Source organism: Hyla sarda, chromosome 11, assembly GCF_029499605.1.
Source record: "Hyla sarda isolate aHylSar1 chromosome 11, aHylSar1.hap1, whole genome shotgun sequence".
Lineage (NCBI taxonomy): Eukaryota > Metazoa > Chordata > Amphibia > Anura > Hylidae > Hyla > Hyla sarda.
The window spans coordinates 33046591-33067694 of NC_079199.1; the positions used below are offsets into that span (position 1 = coordinate 33046591).

The following is a 21104-nucleotide window of genomic DNA, read 5'->3' on the forward strand; positions in this document are numbered from 1 at the left end:
TATAATACTGCCACACACTGTGCCCCTGGTATAATACTGCCACACACTGTGCCCCTGGTATAATACTGCCACACACTGTGCCCCTGGTATAATACTGCCACACACTGTGCCCCTGGTATAATACTGCCACACACTGTGCCCCTGGTATAATACTGCCACACACTGTGCCCCTGGTATAATACTGCCACACACTGTGCCCCTGGTATAATATTGCCACACACTGTGCACCTGAATATATAACTGCCATATACTGTGCTTCTGGTATAATATTGCCACACACTGTGCACCTGAATATACTACTGCCACACACGGTGCCCCTGGTATAATACTGCCACACACTGTGCCCCTGGTATAATACTGCCACACACTGTGCCCCTGGTATAATATTGCCACACACTGTGCCCCTGAATATTTAACTGCCATATACTGTGCTTCTGGTATAATACTGCCACACACTGTGCACCTGAATATACTACTGCCACATACGGTGCCCCTGGCATAATACTGCCACACACTGTGCCCCTGAATATGTAACTTCCACATACTGTGCCCCTGGTATAATTACTATCACAAAAGGACCTATGGATCGAGGGTAATTTGTTATACACTTTATTTACAATTGACCACATCAGTGGTCACTAGTACCCTAAATTTACCATCCATTAAATTAATTTTAAACGTAAAACCTAACTTTTATTACTGTGCCTATTGTTAAAAACCCAACAGGTGGTCTCTCTATATTGTGCTCAATAACTTGTAAAGCATGTAACTACATGCCACTGATATATGTGAATTGCGTCTGCAGTCTGCAAGTTACTAATGAGAGACCTAACTGTTATTTTAAAATACTATACACATCGCACCCACTGGTATAATTACTGTCACACACTTTCGACCCGACTATAATACTTCCACATGCTGTATACCTAAATAGAATTCTGTTAAACACTATTCCCCTGATATAATACTGCCACAAATTGTGCCCCTGATTATATTGCTGCCTCACACTGTTCTCCTGAGTATAAAACTACCACATGCCGGGCTCCCAAATATTATATTGGCACTGTGCCCTGAAGCGAATTATACCTCTGTGTCCCTTAAAACAACGAATGAGTTGCCCCCCCAATATTACAATTGCCATGATGGGAGTTGTAGTTTTGAAACAACTGTAGAGATAAAGGTTGGGAAATTCCTGTAATACACATACTTCCAGGGCCGGAATGGGAGCAAAAATAGGTCCAGACATATTGGACTACACAGCCCATTTTTTTTACGGTGGGTGTCGCAGAAGGCAGACACCCATTAAAATAACATAGGCTTCATACTCCAAATTCACCTTGGTTTAAGTGGCTCTTTAGCTGTTGCAAAGCTACAACTCCCATCATGCCTGCAAAGCTTCAGGCATTATGGGAGTTGTAGTTTTGTAACAGTTGAAGAGCCACAGATTGGGGTTCAGTGTCGCCCATCATCACTGCAGAAATGACAAGGGACTCCAGCTCTGATGCGACAGTCAGGCAGCATAAACAATTGTATAATGACTCTCAGGAGACGTCTTCTCTGTTGTCTTTCCTTTTCTTCTTCATCTGGTCCTTGTCTTCTTTCAGCTCCATCTTCTTGGCAGAGTCTGATGCCCGGACATCATTGGTTACTTTGCTAGCAGATCCTCATCCTCTGTATGACAACCATAAATATAACCCTGCCAGACATCATGACCCCTAAAAATAATACTGCCAGAAATGGTTTCCTCGGTTTGTCAGAATCCCAACCTACTACTCCCCCCAGACCCATTTCCCCCTCCTCCTGCAGACCCCTAAGGGCTTATTCACACTGTGGACATTTAGTCAGTGGAATGTCCGCTTGCTCCAGGCGCCACTGAAGCCATTGGCAGTAGGACTGCACGGATGTGCGCCATCTCTATAGATGACTATGCAGTCCAACGGAATTCCACCAGCAGAATGGACATCCACCCAAAGAACGAACATGTGCGTTCTTGGGTTTTACGTCCATTCTGCTGGTGCAATGGATGTAAAACCCATTGAAAACATTTGGACTCTGCTGCAAGCAGATTTCCGGCAGCAGAATATCCTCAATGTGGATGAGCCTGAAGTCCCCCCAGATCCCTAGGTCCTCTTCCAGACCCATCTTTTCCATCCTCCTTCAGATCCCCCCCCAGACTCCTCTGACCCCCTAAGTCCTCATCCAGACTCCTCTGTCCTCATCTGGACTCCTCTGACCCCCTAAGACCTCATCCAGACTCCTGCCCCTCTATCATCCTTTTTTACACTTTTCTGTCCCCCCCCGACCCCTCTGTCCCCTTCTGCACTAACACTCCCCACCCACCAAGACCCCTGCGTCATTCTTCTTTAAACTTTTCTGCCCCCTTAGACCCCTCTGTCCCCTTCTGCCCTAACACTCCCCCCCCCCCCCCCCCCAAGGACCTTGTATGATTCTTCCTTACACTTTTCTGCCCCGCAGACCCCTATATCTCCTGCCCTAACACCCCTCCCAAGACCCTTGCATCATTCTTACCCCAGACGCCTTTGCCCCCTTCTACCCGAACACCCCCCCCCAAGACCCCTGTATCATTCTTTTCACTTTTATGCCCCCCAGACCCCTTTATCCCCTTCCAACTCTTAACACCACCACCCTCCCCCCAAGACTCCTGCATCATTCTTATTTTCACATTTATGCCCCCCAGACCCATTTATCCCTTCTGCCCTAACCCCCCCACCTCCAAAACCCCTGCATCATTCTTATTTTCACTTTGATGTCCCCCAGATCGATTTATCCCCATCTGCCCTAAAAAATAACCCCCCCCCCCCCCATCATCATTACTTTCAGATTGCTGGCCCTGTGGACAGCCTGGTCTTGTTGCCTCTTTGTCCTAGGTCCCGCGCTGCTCCACTGCTCTGGCCTCTTCTCGTCAGGCCTGGCCAGAGCAGATGATGCAGGAAGTGTTAATCACACCACCTGCACCATTGGTTTGGGCAGGAAGCACAGTGTTCCCTCTCTCCGGCAGCGCTCAGCTATTCATCTGTATTGGTGTCTAAAAGACACCAATGCATATGAATGCCAGGACAGCGGCTGCCACCTCTGGCCGGTTCCCTCAACCGGATCTGGACCGCGGTCCGCCAGTTGAGTACCGCTGGCCGATATATTATAATTGACAAAAGTTCTATGAACTCCCACATCATGAAATGATATTCACCTAAAGTCCATGATATCTCAACAACACTTTTTCTATTCTCTGATCAGGTGCGTGTGCCTCGAAGACAAGGAGCGCTGGACTGCTCAGCAGTTACTGGGGCACAGCTTTATCAATCCTCCTCCACAAAAATGTTCCATAAGTGAAGAAAGCCCAGACGGTGAGCACATTGAAAATAATTTGTTGGAAATGCTTTTGTTTTTTCAAAGGGATATTTTTAGGAATAAAAAAGGTCTTAGAGTGGATACAGGCTGTTTTCAAATTCTAAAAGAAACCATACTCTCCTGCCCTGATTTCCCCGCTCTATGGCTCCCTGCTTCTTGTAAAATATTGTTCACTGCAGGAAATGCCCGCTCAGCCAATGACAGAGGCAAGACTCCACTGTGGCTAGAGATTGGTTGAGCAGGCATTTCCTGCAGGAAAGAAATCTCACAGGAAGTGGAATGCCTTCGGAACCACAGCTGCAAGTGATCGAAACAGGTGTGTATGCCCAGAATACACCTTTTAAAATCTTACATCACAATGAAATTCAAGATTTAGGCTATGTTTACACGGCAGAATTTCCTTCTGGAATTCTGCAGGAATATTCCGCACTAAAATTCTACTGCAGCAGAGCTTCATTGATTTTAATGGAATTTTGATGCATTGTGCACACAGCGAAAATACCGGTTCCTGCATCTGCAAAAAGAATAGACTTTCTGCGGATTCCGCTCGGCAATGCATTGTTGTCTATGAGACGGCGCACTTCCAAGCGGTCCAAGAGCCTGCCGGATCATTCAAGTGTGCCGAATATCTGCCAGTTTTTTCCGGGTGGAGATTTTGCACATTTTCAGCCATGTGAACCCAGTCTTAAAGGGGTACTCCGGGGAACTAAATCCATAGCCCATCCTTTCCCTCTCACCAACCTATGTATTTGTCTAAATATCATTCATTAGCTATATACAGCAGTTTGCTTCTTTTGCCTGTCACTTTACCTGTCTTTTTACCTGTCAGGGAGTGAGAGAAAAACGCCATTCAAGATCCACCTTGTCTCCTCAGTGAGACCTAGCCCCTCCTTTCAAGACAACATCACGTGATTTCAGTCTGGTCTAGAGCTCTGGCTGTATTGCCACACCTCCCCTCCTCTCCCTGTGTGAGGAGCTTGTGAGCCATGAGAGAAGTTCAGAGAAGATTTTCAGTCATAAACTGCATTTTTCCTGTGTAGATCTTATCACTGACTGCTGCCATTCAGAGCACAGCATGATTTATTGCTGGGGGGGGAGAGGATAGTTTGAAAGAAAAGACCTGTACAGTGTGTATACAACTACACAGCATGCACAGAGATAGTGAAAGCAATTGGCTGGCAGCCATTACACAGAGCTGCACTGACTTCTGGGAGATGTAGTCTGCTGTAAGCAAGGAAAAATAATATTTAGGAGACATCAGGGGCTGCCAAAACCACATGAATAACTACAGTGGACACAGAACAGGTATTGTGGTGGCTTTGGGGTATTATTATTTTTCTTAATTTCCCTGGAGTACTCCTTTTAAAGAAAAATGCTGGGAGTACAATTCCATAGCATTGTAGTGCCTCTCTGCTTTAGATATAGCGTTTCCTGATTGAACCGTTTTCTTCATAAGATTAACTGGACTAGACTCCTGGGGGAGATTTATCAAAATCTGTGCAGAGGAGAAGTTGATCAGTTGCCCATAGCAACCAATCAGATCGCTTCTTTAGCTTTTAAAAAGACCTTTGAAAAATAAAAGAAGCCATCTGATTGGTTGCTATGAGCAACTGGTCAACCCTTCCTCTGCACATGGTTTGATAAATCTCCCCCTGGAGTACATTTTCTGTTGCTTTTTTCCCAGATTACACAGGTGTCGATTGCACAGAGACTGTGATACCCAGCACATCCATATCAAATGCAGCATTCCACATAGAATCACAAAGGCAGCTGTCTCGCTACTTCAGTGAGTTTGAAGAATTACAGATGCTCGGTAGAGGGGCATTTGGAGCAGTTATTAAGGTAACACCTCTGTTTTTATTCAATGAAAACCCATTTTTGAGTTATAGAAATATAAAATTAACATCAGAAGGATTCTTGATTAATCTGTATTCTTCTCCCAAGATCTTATTCTTAGTACTGTATTTTTCGCCCTATAGGACGCACCGGCATATAAGACGCACCCAATTTTAAAGGGGCAAAATCTAGAAAAAAAAGATTCTGCACCCAACAGGGATCTTCAACCTGCGGACCTCTAGATGTTGCAAAACTACAACTCCCAGCATGCCCGGACAGCCAACGTTGGCTGTCCGGGCATGCTGGGAGTTGTAGTTTTGCAACATCTGGAGGTCCGCAGGTTAAAGACCACTGGTATAGGAGGTAGTACTCACGTGTCCCCACCATTCCGGACCCGTCACCGCTAGTCACCGCTGCCCTGGATGTCGCTCCATCGCTGTCGCTGCGTCCCCGACGCTCCGGACGTCTTCTTCCCCGGGATCCACGCTCTCCGTCGCCGTCATCACGTCGCTACGCATGCCGCTCCTATTGGATGACGGGACGGCGTGCGCGACAACGTGATGATGTCGAAGGACGTGATGATGTCGATTTCACCGCGGCGGTCCTGAGCAGCCCGACTAAGCAGCCGGGTTAGTGTCACCTTGGCTTCAGACGCGGCGGTCAGCTTTGAACTCCGCGTCTGAAGGGTTAATACAGGGCATCACCGCGATTGGTGATGTCCTGTATTAGCCGCGGGTCCCGGCCGTTGATGGCCGCAGGGACCGACCCGATAGGTGTGTATTCGCCATATAAGATGCACCATCTCCCCCCCCCCCCCAGTTTTGGGGAAGAAAAAGTGCGTCTTATACGGTGAAAAATACGGTACTTTAGATAAATGTCAGCGGAACCTTCCAATTTTGATGGCACTGGCCGACTATGTCTATGGGGTTTCCAGACTTTTCACTGATTGCATGTAGTGAATGTCCTCAAAATCTTGAAATCTAATTTTATATTTACGTCCAGGTAAATAATCTTACTGAAATCACTGTCTTCCATATTTACTGTAGGTGCAGAACAAGCTGGATGGCTGCTATTATGCTGTAAAACGGGTTCAGATTAATCCTGCCAGCAAACATTTCAGGAGAATTAAAGGTGAAGTGACGCTGTTGTCTCGACTCAACCATGAAAATATAGTGAGGTACTTCAATGCCTGGATTGAAAAACATGAAATTCCATCTTCCAATACTCCTAAACCTGAGACTCCAGTAGACAAGAAAGTGGTAGTGAAGCCGGAGCAGGTGGTGAAAAATGAGTTTGGTCTAGCTGATGACATTGAGGCCAATGCTCCGGCCCCCATAATGTCCAGCTCAGTGGAGTGGAGCACATCTTGTGAACGGTCATCAAGTGCACACTGTAAAAATTCTGATCAGGATTCAAGTGATGAAGATGAGGATGACGACGATGATGATGTGGAGGGGGTCTTTTCTCCATCATTCTTGTAAGTTCATTAATGTTCATTTATCTTTTAAACCATCCTATTGGAAGCAGCTGTGTCCTAAACTTAAAGGGGTATTTCAGGATTTTTTTTTAAATCTGACTATGCTTCTTGGGCTGTAAAGTTAGTGTAGTAGTTCATAATATATCGTCTGTACCTGTGTGTGACGGTTTTCTCACAATTCTTCTGTGATTATCGCCCCAATATTTATTTTTAACAGCATACAAAATTACTGTTGTCTCAGATTTTTCCCAGGTTGCAATGCGGCAGGGGCCAGACCTCACTAGTCAGCTGATGACAGGGAGCCTGTCTGGTTCAATGGGTGGAGGGATCGCTTGGTGGGAGAGAGATCAATCTTCAACTAATGCAACAGCTGTAGGCACCCTGATTGAAAACCACAGGTCTTTTGAATGGATGCAGCTCATTTATGTTTCAATGGGTGGGGTGGCTGATGTGTGGGAGGGAGGAAAATGGAATTATGGGATTTGTAGGCAAAAGAAGACAACTCAAGCAGGAAATACCAGTTCACAAAAAGCTATCCACAGTGTTATGGTAATCTCACAACATAGCCATTTAGCCCCAAGACATGCGCAGATCCTTCCTAAGCATGTCCATTACTGTCTGCCAGGTACGTACTAAAATCACCTTATGGTGGATAAGCCCTTTAAGATGCTCCTGTTCATGTGTTTTTATAAGGCCATATGAATGCTATAGAGGGGACTTCCTTTATGGGTCAAAACAGTGAGCAGTTCTTGCAGGCCTGGGCCCTCTTTCCATTACATAAATGACCATTTCTTTCAATTTCCATGTAATTTTCCATTTACCCTGCCATGACCATTGCAGGGAAGATCACTCGGCAGTTTTTTTTAAAATTTTTTTTTGTGTGTGTGTGAACAGCCGATCACTACACAACTGAGACCCCCTCTTTACATGGATTGAGCAAGTTACACCCTGACTGTAGGACAAGGGATAGCTAAAGAATTGATGGGGTTGGACTGCCGGGACTCCCACCAATCCTGAGAGCACAAGTAAACTGTACCACTGAATGAGCTGTGCATGCCACATACTAGTCTGCCCTCTGCTCCTGCGCTGAGGCATCTCCATTTTCCTCTTTGTTAGTGGTGCAGGACCTTCTCATTTAATCGCACGGCAGGTCCTGCACCACTCCGGATAACAGCAAACAATGGGCCTCAGCATGGGAGAGGAAGGAAGGTGAGAGGAATACATTTTTATGGTCTGCAGTTATCTGTAGGAGTAATGGAGACATTCACATTAGTACAAGTACTCCCACCTATACCAGTGTCTGTATCGGGGCATCCCCCGTAATTATGCCTACATCTTTGCACCTGTTTGTGCAGCCTGAATGACCGCTCTGTGATTGCCCGCACACCATTGTTTTATTGATAACCAATAAAGTAATTGAAATAGTAGAAGTCAATGACAAAAATGAAAAATGCTTTTTTCAAGTGATTGACAATGTCAACAAGAAATACTGGTGCATTTTTTTTATTTTATTTTTTTTTAAACAGAATTTACTACCATTATGTTTAACACCCAACAAATCTCCTATCTTTCCTTTTACCCTTGGACTTCCTTTCAAGATTTTTGATTGTTTTTCAATGAATTGCCTGCCCCTATTTTATCATTTTTATGAAGGTGGGTGTCATGGGTGTAGTCGCAGCCTGCGCATTGGTTGTTACCCAGAATCCACAGAGGCAGGAACAGTCATGCTGCACTAATCTGATATGCCATTCAGGGCTGGCACTACAGGGAGCTTTTTAAGACTAATTCCTGCTGGGTACATCACTGAGAGGTTAATGGTGTCCAAATTACATTATGTTTTAAAGGTTATTTAGGAAAGGTCAAATACAATTTCTGAACTTACTGATGAATCTGCCTTTTAGTTTTACATTTTGTGCCTGGAACATTCTGCTCTTGTATAACTATGAAATGTGTTCAGGCTGCGAACTAATGGGTAAGACATTTACAGAAATGTACCCCCCTTTATTGTTCACTGATATGATAGTGTGGTCATACAAACATAGTATCCCTTAAAAATAAGCCTAAATGTCTCTTATATGCTTCTTATATCATACAATGATGATATTGTAACTTGTATGCATATCTTTGGAGGTTTAAAAATTGCCTCCAAAAGAAAGAAGGAATCAAGATATAAGCTTTGAGCTGTACATATAGCAGCAGTGCCTTATAGCAGGCCGTGACAAATTTATTACAAATCTAGTAGTCAGCAAAAAATAGTTTGGAGCCAGGGTTCTGCTCGTCATGTAATGTTACGTAACACAGTGTAACGTCATGTGATCAGTCATTAATGTCCCCTCTTCTCTCCCTGTGTCAGTGACTATTGTCCCCTATCTTCCCCCTGTGGGTCAGTAATAACAGACACATTGTGTCACTATAATAAGTTTCCATCTTTTTTTTTTTTTATTAAACTTTTTTAATAAAACCAGTTATCAACTCGCATTCACTGCAGGGAGAAGGGTGATCGGCACAGGAGTTAAAGTTAAAGTGTATCTGTCGTTAACAAAAACTTTTTATGTAATGTAATGAATACCATTATATCTATATATGTAATATACATTGGTTTAAAAATGTGTATATTTTTGTCCCTATAGCTATTGCATGTGTGTCTCTGTGAGGAGTCCAAATACAGGAAATGTGGGTGGACAAGGAGGGATCTGTGCACTGAGGACAATAAACCAATGTATATTACAAATATACATACACTTCTCAAAAAATTAAAGGGAACACTAAGATAACACATCTAATAGATCTGACTGGATGAACTAATCGTGTGAAATACTTTCGTCTTTACATAGCTGAATGTGCTGACAGGTCTGGGGAACGGGTGGCCAGTCCATAGCATCAATGTCTTCCTCTTGCAGGAACTGCTGACACACTCCAGCCACATGAGGTCTAGGATTGTCTTGGATTAGGAGGAATCCAGGGCCAACCGCACCAGTATATGGTCTCACAAGGGGTCTGAGGATCTCATCTCGGTACCTAATGGCAGTCAGGCTACCTCAGGGAAGCACATGGAGGGCTGTGCGCCCCCCCCCCAAAGAAATGCCACCACACACCATTACTGACCCACCACCAAACCAGTCATGCTGGAGGATGTTGCAGGCAGCAGAACTTTCTCCACGGTGTCTCCAGACTCTGTCACATCTGTCACGTGCTCAGTGTGAACCTGCTTTCATCTGTGAAAAGCACAGGGCACCAGTGGTGAATTTGCCAATCTTGGTGTTTTCTGGCAAATGCCAAACGTCCTGCATGGTGTTGGGCTGTAAGCACAATTCCCACCTGTGGACGTCGGGCCCCCATACCACCCTCATGAAGTCTGTTTCTGACCGTTTGAGTGACACATGCACATTTGTGGCCTGCTGGAGGTCATTTTGCAGGGCTCTGGCAGTGCTCCTCCTGCTCCTCCTTGCACAAAGGCGGAGGCAGCGGTCCTGCTGCTGAGTTGTTGCTCCTACAGCCTCCTCCAAGTCTCCTGATGTACTGGCCTGTCTCCTGGTAGCGCCTCCATGCTCTGGACACTACGCTGACAGACACAGCAAACCTCCTTGCCACAGCTCACACTGATTTGCCATCCTGGATGAGCTGCACTACCTGAGCCACTTGTGTGGGTTGTAGACTCTGTCTCATGCTACCACTAGAGTGAAAGCACCGCCAGCATTCAAAAGTGACCAAAACATCAGCCAGGAAGCATAGGAACTGAGAAGTGGTCTGTGGTCAACACCTGCAGAACCACTTTTCTATTGGGAGTGTCTTGCTAATTTCCTATAATTTCCACCTGTTGTCTGTTCCATTTGCACAACAGCATGTGAAATTGATTGTCAATCAGTATTGCTTCCTGAGTGGACAGTGGGATTTCACAGAAGTGTGATTGGAGGTACATTGTGGTGTTTGTGTTCCCTTTTATTCTTTTGAGCAGTTTATAATGGTATCTACATTTATATCAAAAGTTTTCGTGAACAGGTACACTTTAAGGCAGAAATAAGTAAACATATATATATATATATATATATATATATATATATATATATATATATAGAAGAAGATAGAAGAGCAGCACATCCAATTTAAAAGATTATCCGTATGGGGGTGCACGCAGATCCTGGATCCTTGGTTAGAGGACCTTAAATAGTTTAAACAGCAAAAAGAGATCTTGTCCACAGCACCAATTCCAAAAAAGTGAAAATTTTATTCCATAACAGGTGTCAAAACAGCAGCAACGTTTCAGTCAGCTCAACCTGACCTTTCTCAAGCAGACTGCTTGAGAAAGGTCAGGTTGAGCTGACTGAAACGTCGCTGCTGTTTTGACACCTGTTATGGAATAAAATTTTCACTTTTTTGGAATTGGTGCTGTGGACAAGATCTCTTTTTGATATATATATATATATTTTTTTTTTTAAGCATAGACTCTCCTTATTGGAAAAACCAGGGCACCACCACAAAATTCCTATTCGCCATGGCAACCAGGCACCCGGTATTTGTCAAGCCCTGCATTATAATGGGGGCTATTTCCTGCAAAGAGTCGGAGTAAGTGCTGAGCTGGGTAGTGAAGCCTTTTTCTAAATTCTAGTAATACTTTAATTTAGGGATGCACCGAAAGGGAAATTTTGGTCAGAAACCGAAAATTTAGGCTGTGCTTGGCTGAAAACCGAAACTGAAAATGCATTGCCCCGCCCACTTTTTTTTTTCAATAAAGTTTGTGTAAAATTGTATTATCAGAATTTTTTAGTTACTGATGTACTTGAAGGTGACAGAGGAACACATACGGGGTGGCTATAGAAAGCACTGGTCGGGCTTGGAGCCACCTCACTGCCACTTACATTGTCTCCAGGACACACTATAGGGGTACACATCTATCTGGTTGCTATGGGCAACTTCTCCATTTTTCCTCTTCATGTTGCGAATAATCTCCCCCTTATATCTCAAAAAAAAAAAAAAAAACAGTATGCTTAAAATATTATCTTCTGACCCCTATAACTTTCTTATTTTTCACATACATGGGGTTGTATAGGGGCAATTTTTTTGTGCTGTATTTTTTTTTTTTATCAGTACCATTTTTATTTTGGTGGGGACTTTTTGGTTTACTTTTTTTTCTGCTACATTAAGTGAACAAAAATCTGCAGTTCTGGCCATTGGCCGTTTTTTACATTTACGCCATTGACCGTGTGGTTTCATTAACATTATATTTTAATAGTTCGAACATTTATGCACGCGGCGTTACCAAATGTGTTTTATTTGAAAAAGGGAGGGGGGTAATTTTTTTGTTTTCTTTTTTACATTTATTGCCTGTATTTTTTTACAAATTTATTTTCACAATATTTTTTGTCCTGATAGGGCAGTGTTTTCCACAGTGTACCTCTAGTTGTTGCACAACTCCAACTCCCAGCGTGCCCAGACAGCCAGTGGCTGTAGGGCATGCTTTGAGTTGTAGTTTTGTAACAGCTGGAGGCATACAGATGTGATTTTTATTTTTAATTTTTTAAATTTTTTACTTCTGGACACTGATCAATGCTATTGTATAGGAGGCTATAGCACAGCACTGATCAGTGTTATCGGCGCTCTATTACTACAGGCTGCTGAGACTGCTTGCATTATTGGAGCGCCGATCACACAGGACGGACGAAGGTAGGGAACCTCCGTCCGTCCTCTCAGCTGATCGGGACCCTGTGCTTGTCCCGATCAGCTCCACTGAGCTACTGCAGATTGTTTTTGGCATTTTAGATGCCGCAATCAACTTTGATCACAGTGTCTAAAGGGTTAATGCCGGACATCACATGGGTCAGTGATGCCTGTACAGAGCTGCACAAGACCAGGGGGGTGGGGGGGGGGGGGGTGCAGCTCTGGTGTGAGGGGCTGGTACTCACACCGAAGAGTGTAAGTTGAAAACCACGCCCCTATTGTAGGCTACGCCCACCGAAATTATCGGCAGGAAATTCCCTTAGCCGAAAAGGCTGAAAGGGGCATTTTCGGCTGATAATTTTCGGCCGAAATTTCGGTGCATTCCTACTTTAATTATTTGTGTTATGTTGCATCAGGCTGAATTATAGATTCATGCCCTGCAACAACTTTTTCTGATTTGAACCCCACTCACGGGGCTCACCTCCTAATACTGTAGCTTTGCTCTCCTCTTCGCTTTTCTTTTTTTATATAATTAACAGAAAATTTTCTAATTGCAACGCAATAATGGAGCCAGAAGCACAATAGTGAGGTATAGAATAATACATGATTTACAACAAAAAATTTTTAGAATATAGTGTCATGAGACAATCTTATAAAAAGAGAGCTCTCCAGTGTGCCGGAATGGGTTGTCTAGCCACTGAGAGTTGGTGTGTGGCCAAGCATGTGGAGCGAGGGTAGTTAGCAAGAGATGGAGCACCAAGAACAATCATCTCTGGTGTGAAATGGATCTTCTTTGAGGTACCGTAACTTTAAGCATAGCTGCAATGACCTCCCGCCAAAATGGTTGAATTTTCAAGCAAAACCACCATTTATGTGCGAGAGTGCCTAATTCAGTCTACAATATTATATGAATAAAGAGCTGGGGTCCCATACCAAACATTTATATGAACTCTCCTGTTTGTGGGTGCTAGGAAATGAATCTGGCCTGTCCTACAGAGAATTAAGTGTTCTATTTATTCTCCCACTGAAAGACCAATTTAGCAAACTAAATGAAGTATGGCGTTTAAAGGGGAGGGATACTCCTGTTCCAAACGCTACAAACTGTTCCAAACGCTGGAGCTAGCGCCAGGAGTGCGTGATGTCATAGTCCCGCCCCCTCATGATGTCACGTCCTGCCCCCTCAATGCAAGTCTATGGGAGGGGGTGTGACGGCTGTCACACCCCCTCCCATAGACTTGCATTGAGGGGGCAGGGCGTGACATCATGAGGGGGCGGGACTATGACGTCACGAGCTCCTGGCTCCCGCATTCGGAACAGTTTGTTACAAATGCTGAGCAGCGGAGTACCCCTTTAAGGATCTTAGAATCAGTAGTATAACAATCTCTAAGTGCCAAGAGAGTTGTGTATAAGCAAGGGGAAGGAGATGCTAGGGGCGCTAATGAAAGATACAGTAGCCAAATAAGTAGCCTGTACAGAGGAAGGTAACAGTCAGAGATCAATATCCACATGAGGAGGGGCAGGGAGCGAGGAAGGGTGTACGAAGACTAACCTGAGGGAGAAGTGTATAGCTTTATAATAAATGTGCACGTTGGGTTGCGCAAAGCCGCCATCTATTTTCTGGTAAGTGAGTTGGCTGTATGAGACGCATAGGCTCAGATTTATCAAAGAATGTCTACGGTAGAGCTATTTTCCCACGTTTATTTGGTGGTGGGTTTGACTAGCGTGCATCTTATTTATCAAGAAGGTGCAGCAGGATGATGAATTTTGCACAGCTCTGCTGTGGTGGGAAAAGCTCTACCACATACACTTTTTCTAGACGCTTGAGGGAGTAAAGTAGACACTTTCCCGGGTCCTGAATTTGGCTGCCTGGACATTTTTACTTGCATTTTAGATGCTACAATCAAATTTGATTGCGGTGTCTAAGGGGTTAAAGTCGGGCATCACCGTCATCAGTGATTAGAGATGGGTCCTGGTGGCAGATAGCTGCCAGGACCACCCAGCTATGACCCGCGCTCAGCTCCTGAGCACCTGTCATAGAAGGGGAGTGGGACGCTGTCGTCCACAAGAGGTTAAAGATTGAACTGTGGAAGGTAGAAGTGATTCTCACGCCTACTGGTAGGTGGTGTCGCTTTGCGCCTAAAAAAGTAGCTTTGCACACAAAATAGCCACTTTTGACAAAAGTCACAAATGATAAATACGTGAGCACTGCATGGTCAAAAAGAAAAAGTTCTATGGGTAGGAAAAAAGAGTAAAACTGTCTATATCAAAAGGCGCATAAAAGTCGCTAATTATGCTGCTTGCGCCTGAACTGCACCAAAACATAGACAAAAAATGCTCTAAAAGCAATGATAAATCTCCCCCATAGTCTCCTCTAGTTCCATAAAAATTGGCAGAAAAGCTGCATACTGAAGAGAGGTAGGTTGTAGAAGGTCAATCTCATTAGTAAGTGCACCTCATAGTGTGTAGCTGATAAATGTATACTGTATTAAAGCTTAGATTCTTGTTTTTGAACAGGCCGGGGTCGGACTCTGATAGTGAGATTGTTTTTGAAAATGAGGATGAGAACAGTCCGAATCAGGTAACGTCTACATGGCTTTAGTCTGAATTGGATTAAAACCTAATGTCCTGTTCATATGTAGTTTTATATATATATAGTATAATGGAGAGGGGGATAAATTGTGAATGTTCTGTGGTGCTGACTGTGATTTTATGCTTAGCTGGCTGAAAATATCCTTTATATTATGTAAATGTTACGGTACAACTTTGCCTGTAGTATGTGTTAGTAGTATCATACTGTTTTGTGCATACAGCTCCTTCGCGTGCAGATTACAAACACTGTGTGGTCTGAACTTGCAGTCATAACTTTCTGCACTCAGCATGTCCCATTTTTTTTGTTAAACTTTAGAAAGTAATGTGGGCAATAAGATTCGATTAAACAGGTTATCCAGGCATTTATTTTTTATTTTTAGAGAAGCTCAAGGTAGCAATGTTAGTCTACTGCTGCCAATCCCTCACTGGTGCCATTCTGACAGTGCCCGTCCTGATGCCCAGGCATCCTTTTTCCTACCCTGACACATGGCAGTTTCTGGCTGCAGTGGGTCACTGATGTATATGTGTGTGTATATGTATGTATATATGTATATATACAGTGACCCCTCGACCTACAATGGCCCCAACATACGATCATTTCAACATGCGATGGCCTCTCAGAGGCCATCGCATGTTGAAGGCAGCATCAACATACAATGCTTTTGTATGTCGGGGCCATCGCATAAACGGCTATCCGGCAGCGCAGACTGCTTCAGCTGCCACCGGATAGCCGTTTACGGTGCCCCGTGAGCTCCAGTGATGTCTCTTACCTGTCCTCGGGGCTCCGGCGCGTCCTCTTCGGGATCCCCTGCATTGTCGGCGCTCTCCATCGTCGTCATCACGTCGCTGCGCACGCCGTCCAATCTTCCAATAGGAGCGGCGTGCGTAGCGACGTGATGGCGTGCGGATGTCGGGGAAGCAGAGGCCTTGCCGGTGCATCGGGGACGCGGCGACAGCGATGGACGGCGATCATCTTGCGCAGCGGTGACGGTCCGGAGCGGCGGGGACAGGTGAGTACAACTTCCTCTAATAGTGGTCTTCAACCTGCAGACCTCCAGATGTTGCAAAACTACAACACCCAGCATGCCCGGACAGCCGTTGGCTGTCCGGGCATGCTGGGTGTTGTAGTTTTGCAACATCTTGAGGTCCGCAGGTTGTAGACTCCTGTCCTATACTTTGCATTGCACGTATCCCTCAACATGCGATGGTTTCAACAAACAATGGTCCGTTTGGAACGGATTACCATCGTATGTTGAGGGACCACTGTATATGTGTGTATATATATATATATATATATATATATATATATATATATATATATTTATTATTATTATTATTATTATTATATATTTTTTTTTTTTTTTTTGCATGGGTATTCCGCAAGACATGACCTTTTTGTGTAGTTATTGGCCGGCATTGATAAACACTGCAGTAGGAATACCCACAAAGTTGGATGTTTATAATCAACCTTTTGCTAGGTCTACATCAATTGGTGGCACTGGAGATCTATAACTGGCATTAGCGCTATCCTTGTTGATCATGAATATTCCACCCTGTAATGAACATTTTCTGTAATTAATCAATGTGATTCCTAATAGGATGAAGATTGTGCTGTGGAAAAATCAAAAGGACCCAAAGAATCCCAATCTGAAATGTCTGTGCAGACAGTGCATTATCTGTATATCCAGGTATGGTCATACCGTGTAATGCATGTGTCTTTAAATCTAATGTAAGAACACAAATATTCCGCAGCCAATACACACGCTTTGTTTTTCATGCAGATACTACTTATGGTGTCTATATTTGTGCAATGTACAATTTGTTCAGGACTCTAAATGGCCGCCTTCTTGCATTTAGAAAGACAAAGGGCTCAAATGCCTTCGGTAAATGTGAGAATAAAGACCAAAGCTTCAATAGCCTGTGCCTGCGCTGCATTTAGAAATGGCACTGTCAAGCAGATCTTGACCTGATGTAAGCAAGCGGGTAGACTGACGGTTCCGTACTGCAAAGCCTACTATAGCGCTGCCATGCTGGCCAGATTCTTGGACTTCTTCTATGGTCGCACCTCAAAGAGATGGGTGGGGGTTGAGGTGAGTGCAACTAGTTTTGAAATCACGTCCCTCCCGTGGCTGCCCCTGGGGCAATCCCGACAAGGATATAGCCGGAACTACCGTAAGTTACCAGGGAGTTGGTCACAGCGTACAAGCGATGTCTCTAAAACTGGACTAATTGATCCAGATGGTCCATTAACTCCCGTCCTGGGTAATCCCCTTTTCCCACCGGGTATGTATACCTCCTCCTTTCTAGGTCACACAGAACCCCCTGCACTCCCTTTTCGGGGCTTCTTGGAGGGCACAATGCTTCGACCATATGCAGAACTTGTCCCAGAACACCTCCGTACACCGTTTAGACACATGCAACACCTTCAACTTGGGCACTTTGTGAGAACCGTGAGTCAGAGTTTGAGACTTGCTAGGCCATTCCTGCCTTTCGAACAGTGCGCCTCCGTCTCCCCGGCCGTCAGGATGGTATCTCAGATCTATGGGCTCCTCAATGATAGGGCTGCTCAGAGTCCACCCTCATTAGTGGTTGTCTGGGAATCTGAGTTGCAGACTACTTTCGCTTGGACTGACTAGTCCGCCGCTTTCACCCTGTGTCACCGGCTATCTATCTCCTGCAGGGCTCAGGAAAATAACTATAAAATACTGTCCCGTTGGTATAGAGTCCCGGCTGCCCTGCATAGAATGTACCCGATGGTGCTGGACCTGTGCTGGCGATGCCAGGGGTCCCGTGGTACTATGTCCCACGTGTGGTGGTCGTGCCCTTCTTAGCTTCTGGACTGTTGTAATATCCCCCATTGCCTCTATTTCCGGTGTATCCTACCCTAACAACCTCAAGGTCCTACTTCTATCTATCCTACCGACATCTAGAAGAACCCCTTCTAGGGTCCTAGCCCATTTCCTCCTTATGGCAGCAAGAACTGTAATCCCCCGGCGCTGGAAGGATTCTTCCCCCCCCCCCCCAACCATCTTGGAATGACTAAGGGTCCTGCTTGACCCGAAACGCGTCGGTCGGTTTTACCTGTGCTGTCCATGTATCTTTAATAAAGTTTCCTGATTTGCATCTCACCGCGCTGGATATTCTTTTGGTTTCTATAACCATCTTGGAATGGTATAAAAAAGTCCTCTTTCTTTGCCGGAGGAATTTATGGCTGACTCATCAGGTCGCCAGGAGCGATACATAGCGAGATGGCAGCCTTGGTTAGCCTTCATGGAGTCTCTGCTTTATAGGATGGATTTAACTCTCAGATGGTGTAGGGGACCTCTTCTCTGACCTTGTAGGTTGCTGAGCTTCCGGGTGTCGAGTCGATGAGCGGGAGGGGGGGGGGGGACCGTGGATGGCGACTGGTCTGATGGTGACCGATGGAGAGCGGGATCTGCATTGTTTGTATTTATTCCCCTCCCCACCCTACCTTCCCATCCTTAGCGTCTTTATTTACTTTCTCCAGTTCCCATTTCCTTTTTCTACTACCCTTTTTTCTCCCCCCTGATCCCTTCCTCAGCTCCTCTCTATTCCCCCTTATTTTTCTTATTATCTCTTTCTCTTTTTTTACCTCTTTCCCTCCTTCCGGAACATCCCTCTCACCACTGGCTGTTATATATTGCTAGATTCTGTTGCTTACTTTTTGTAAGCTTCATATTTTATTGATTACATTTTTTTATGTGTCCTTTTGTTTTTAGATGGAGTATTGTGAGAAAAGCACTTTACGAGACACTATAGATGAAGGATTATATCTAGACAACAGTCGTCTCTGGAGATTGTTCAGAGAGATATTGGATGGGCTGGCATACATTCACGAGCAGGTATATATAATACTATAGTATGATGAAGTCACTCATAGAATTACACTTTAAATGCATTTATATTCCGTACAGTTTATATTCTAGGGCTATGGGTATATGTTAGGAGAGCAGTAGCGGTCTAATACACTGATTATTGGGGCATAGCTGATTTTCAGAACCAATGGATGCTTCTGGTTTTGTTGCCAGGGGTTCAGCACATCTCTAACCTATTACAAAAACTTAAGGCTGAAAACAGTCAAAGTGAAACCAAAATGTTTTCCACTAGACTAAATTAATGGCCTATTGAATATATTTAGGCGATTCGTACTGTAGGCCTGCTCAACTCTAATGACAATAAGTAGAGGAATTAAGGAAATGAATAACATTTGGGGAGACTTATCGCGTCTTATAGTAAGATTCTCTTTGGTGTCCATAGCAACCAATCCTACCTTAGCTTTCATTTCTCAGATTACTCTGGTAAAATGTAAGCCAAGCTGTGATTGGCTGCAAAAAAAGAAAATCTTACTAAAGGACAGCTTGATAAATCTCCCTCCTTGTGCATTATGACATTGTACGAAACATATATCTTTTTAGATGTTAAAGGAGTAGTCCTGCCGAAGATACATGAACACTTTGTGTTGACCACAGCTTTGTGTCGTGTTCGACACAATTCGTGCATGCAGAGAGCCGGGGCACCTGGCAAGAGGTCGAGGAAGGTTCCTGTGGATAGGGGACAAGTACTCCCTGAGGAAAGTACTGACCCCGTTTAAAGCCACACACCACAGCCAAGCCAGATCACCCTGCTCTGTACTGACTAGGGGCAAACCCCCCCCCCGAAACAGCTGTCTGCAGATGGGTCCTCTTTCCTTCTGGAGAGAGTTCAGGCTTGGCATAAATCCCAATCCGTTCTGAGACTTCTTAAACGGAGCCTGAGCTGTTTTGCAGGACACACTACCTGTGAAGGTGGTGTGGTGAGCTAATTTATATATATATATATATATATATATATATATATATATATATATATATATATATATATATACACACACTGTATAACTCCCTTAAGCTGGACATACCTATACATATACGTTGATGATCCAGTCAGTGTATAGGGGCTTCCTCAAGGTAAACCCCTGTTCCAGTGGGAGGCAAGTCCTTTGTATAGTTGTCCAAAAGGAACATTTATTTACACTCAGCTGAGCTTTCATGTTTGTGGTGAAGTCGGACAAGTGAATTTGATGTTTGTGGCCTGCTTATTGCTATTGTATGCTGTTTTCCACAGTTGGTAGAAATGCCAGTAAATTTACTTCTTTGCTTGCAGGGCATGATACACAGAGACTTAAAGCCGGTCAACATTTTCTTGGATTCAGAGGATCATGTAAAGATTGGGGATTTTGGTCTGGCTACAGATCACCCAGCCTATAAAGTAAGTTATCATATGTCCGCAGGTTTGAAACTGAACATAATTTATTTTACTAATCCCTATACATATAAATACATTAAAGGAAATCTGTCATCAGTATCACCCGCCCTAACCTGTCATACAGGCTTGTAGTGCGGGTGATACTGATCAAAACACGAACCGTCCAGCTGTTCTGCCATTATTTTGCTTTTTCTTCATATGTAAATGAGGTCCTTGGGGCGCTCCGCCGGGCTCCTCCGTATGCATAATCTCTGCTTATGCACTCCTTCCAAGGGGAAGCAGGGAGGGGGAGCTTCAGTGTTCGTGACATCACGCTACGCCCCCTCCATCATGTCTATGGGAGGGGCATCTTATCCCATCTCCTTTTGGATAGGGGATAAGATGTTTTCCGGCAGAGTACCCCTTTAAATTGCCCACATAAGCTGTTTTTTGTTTTCCGACCAGCCTGAAACTAAAAAGCTGAGATGTGAATACACCTTTAATAAATGTAATTTTATTCCTATTTGACAGATTTCAGTTTTTTCTTAGTAGTTATGAAAAGTGTCTAAAACAGTAGATGAGGGCCATTTGCTCCATTAATAGCACATTAAGTTTTAGATTTTTGAAAGATTTCACTTTATAAATCTCAACTTTTTTTTTTTCTCCCCTCTTTTGTAGACTGAATCAACACAAGACGAGGACCAAAGTCATTGTGAATTTGCTAAGGTTGACCCAGAAGGTAATTCCATGGTTCCTATGAGCAACGCTTTTACCTTTCTTTGGTTATATTAAAGGGAACCTGTCACCATGAAAAGACATTCCAGTCTGCTGGCAGCATGGTATAAAGCAGGCGGAGCCGAGCAGATTTATATGTAGTATTATGAGAAAAGATTTGTGTATTCATTTAGACCTCTGCTCGTTCTGGGCTTTGGAG

The 21104-nt window shown here is 44.2% G+C and overlaps 1 protein-coding gene across 2 annotated transcripts in view; it reads left to right on the forward strand.

The window, feature by feature from the left end:
* Positions 1–21104, forward strand: part of EIF2AK4 (eukaryotic translation initiation factor 2 alpha kinase 4) — a 92908-nt gene that overhangs the window by 30128 nt on the left and 41676 nt on the right. For both annotated transcript variants that reach the window (XM_056546558.1, XM_056546559.1), the window contains exons 10-17: positions 3256–3365; positions 5054–5211; positions 6252–6682; positions 14852–14915; positions 16525–16614; positions 18667–18789; positions 20090–20194; positions 20849–20909. In XM_056546558.1, the coding sequence (XP_056402533.1) occupies positions 3256–3365; positions 5054–5211; positions 6252–6682; positions 14852–14915; positions 16525–16614; positions 18667–18789; positions 20090–20194; positions 20849–20909 (1142 nt within the window). The remainder of the gene's footprint in view (positions 1–3255; positions 3366–5053; positions 5212–6251; positions 6683–14851; positions 14916–16524; positions 16615–18666; positions 18790–20089; positions 20195–20848; positions 20910–21104) is intronic.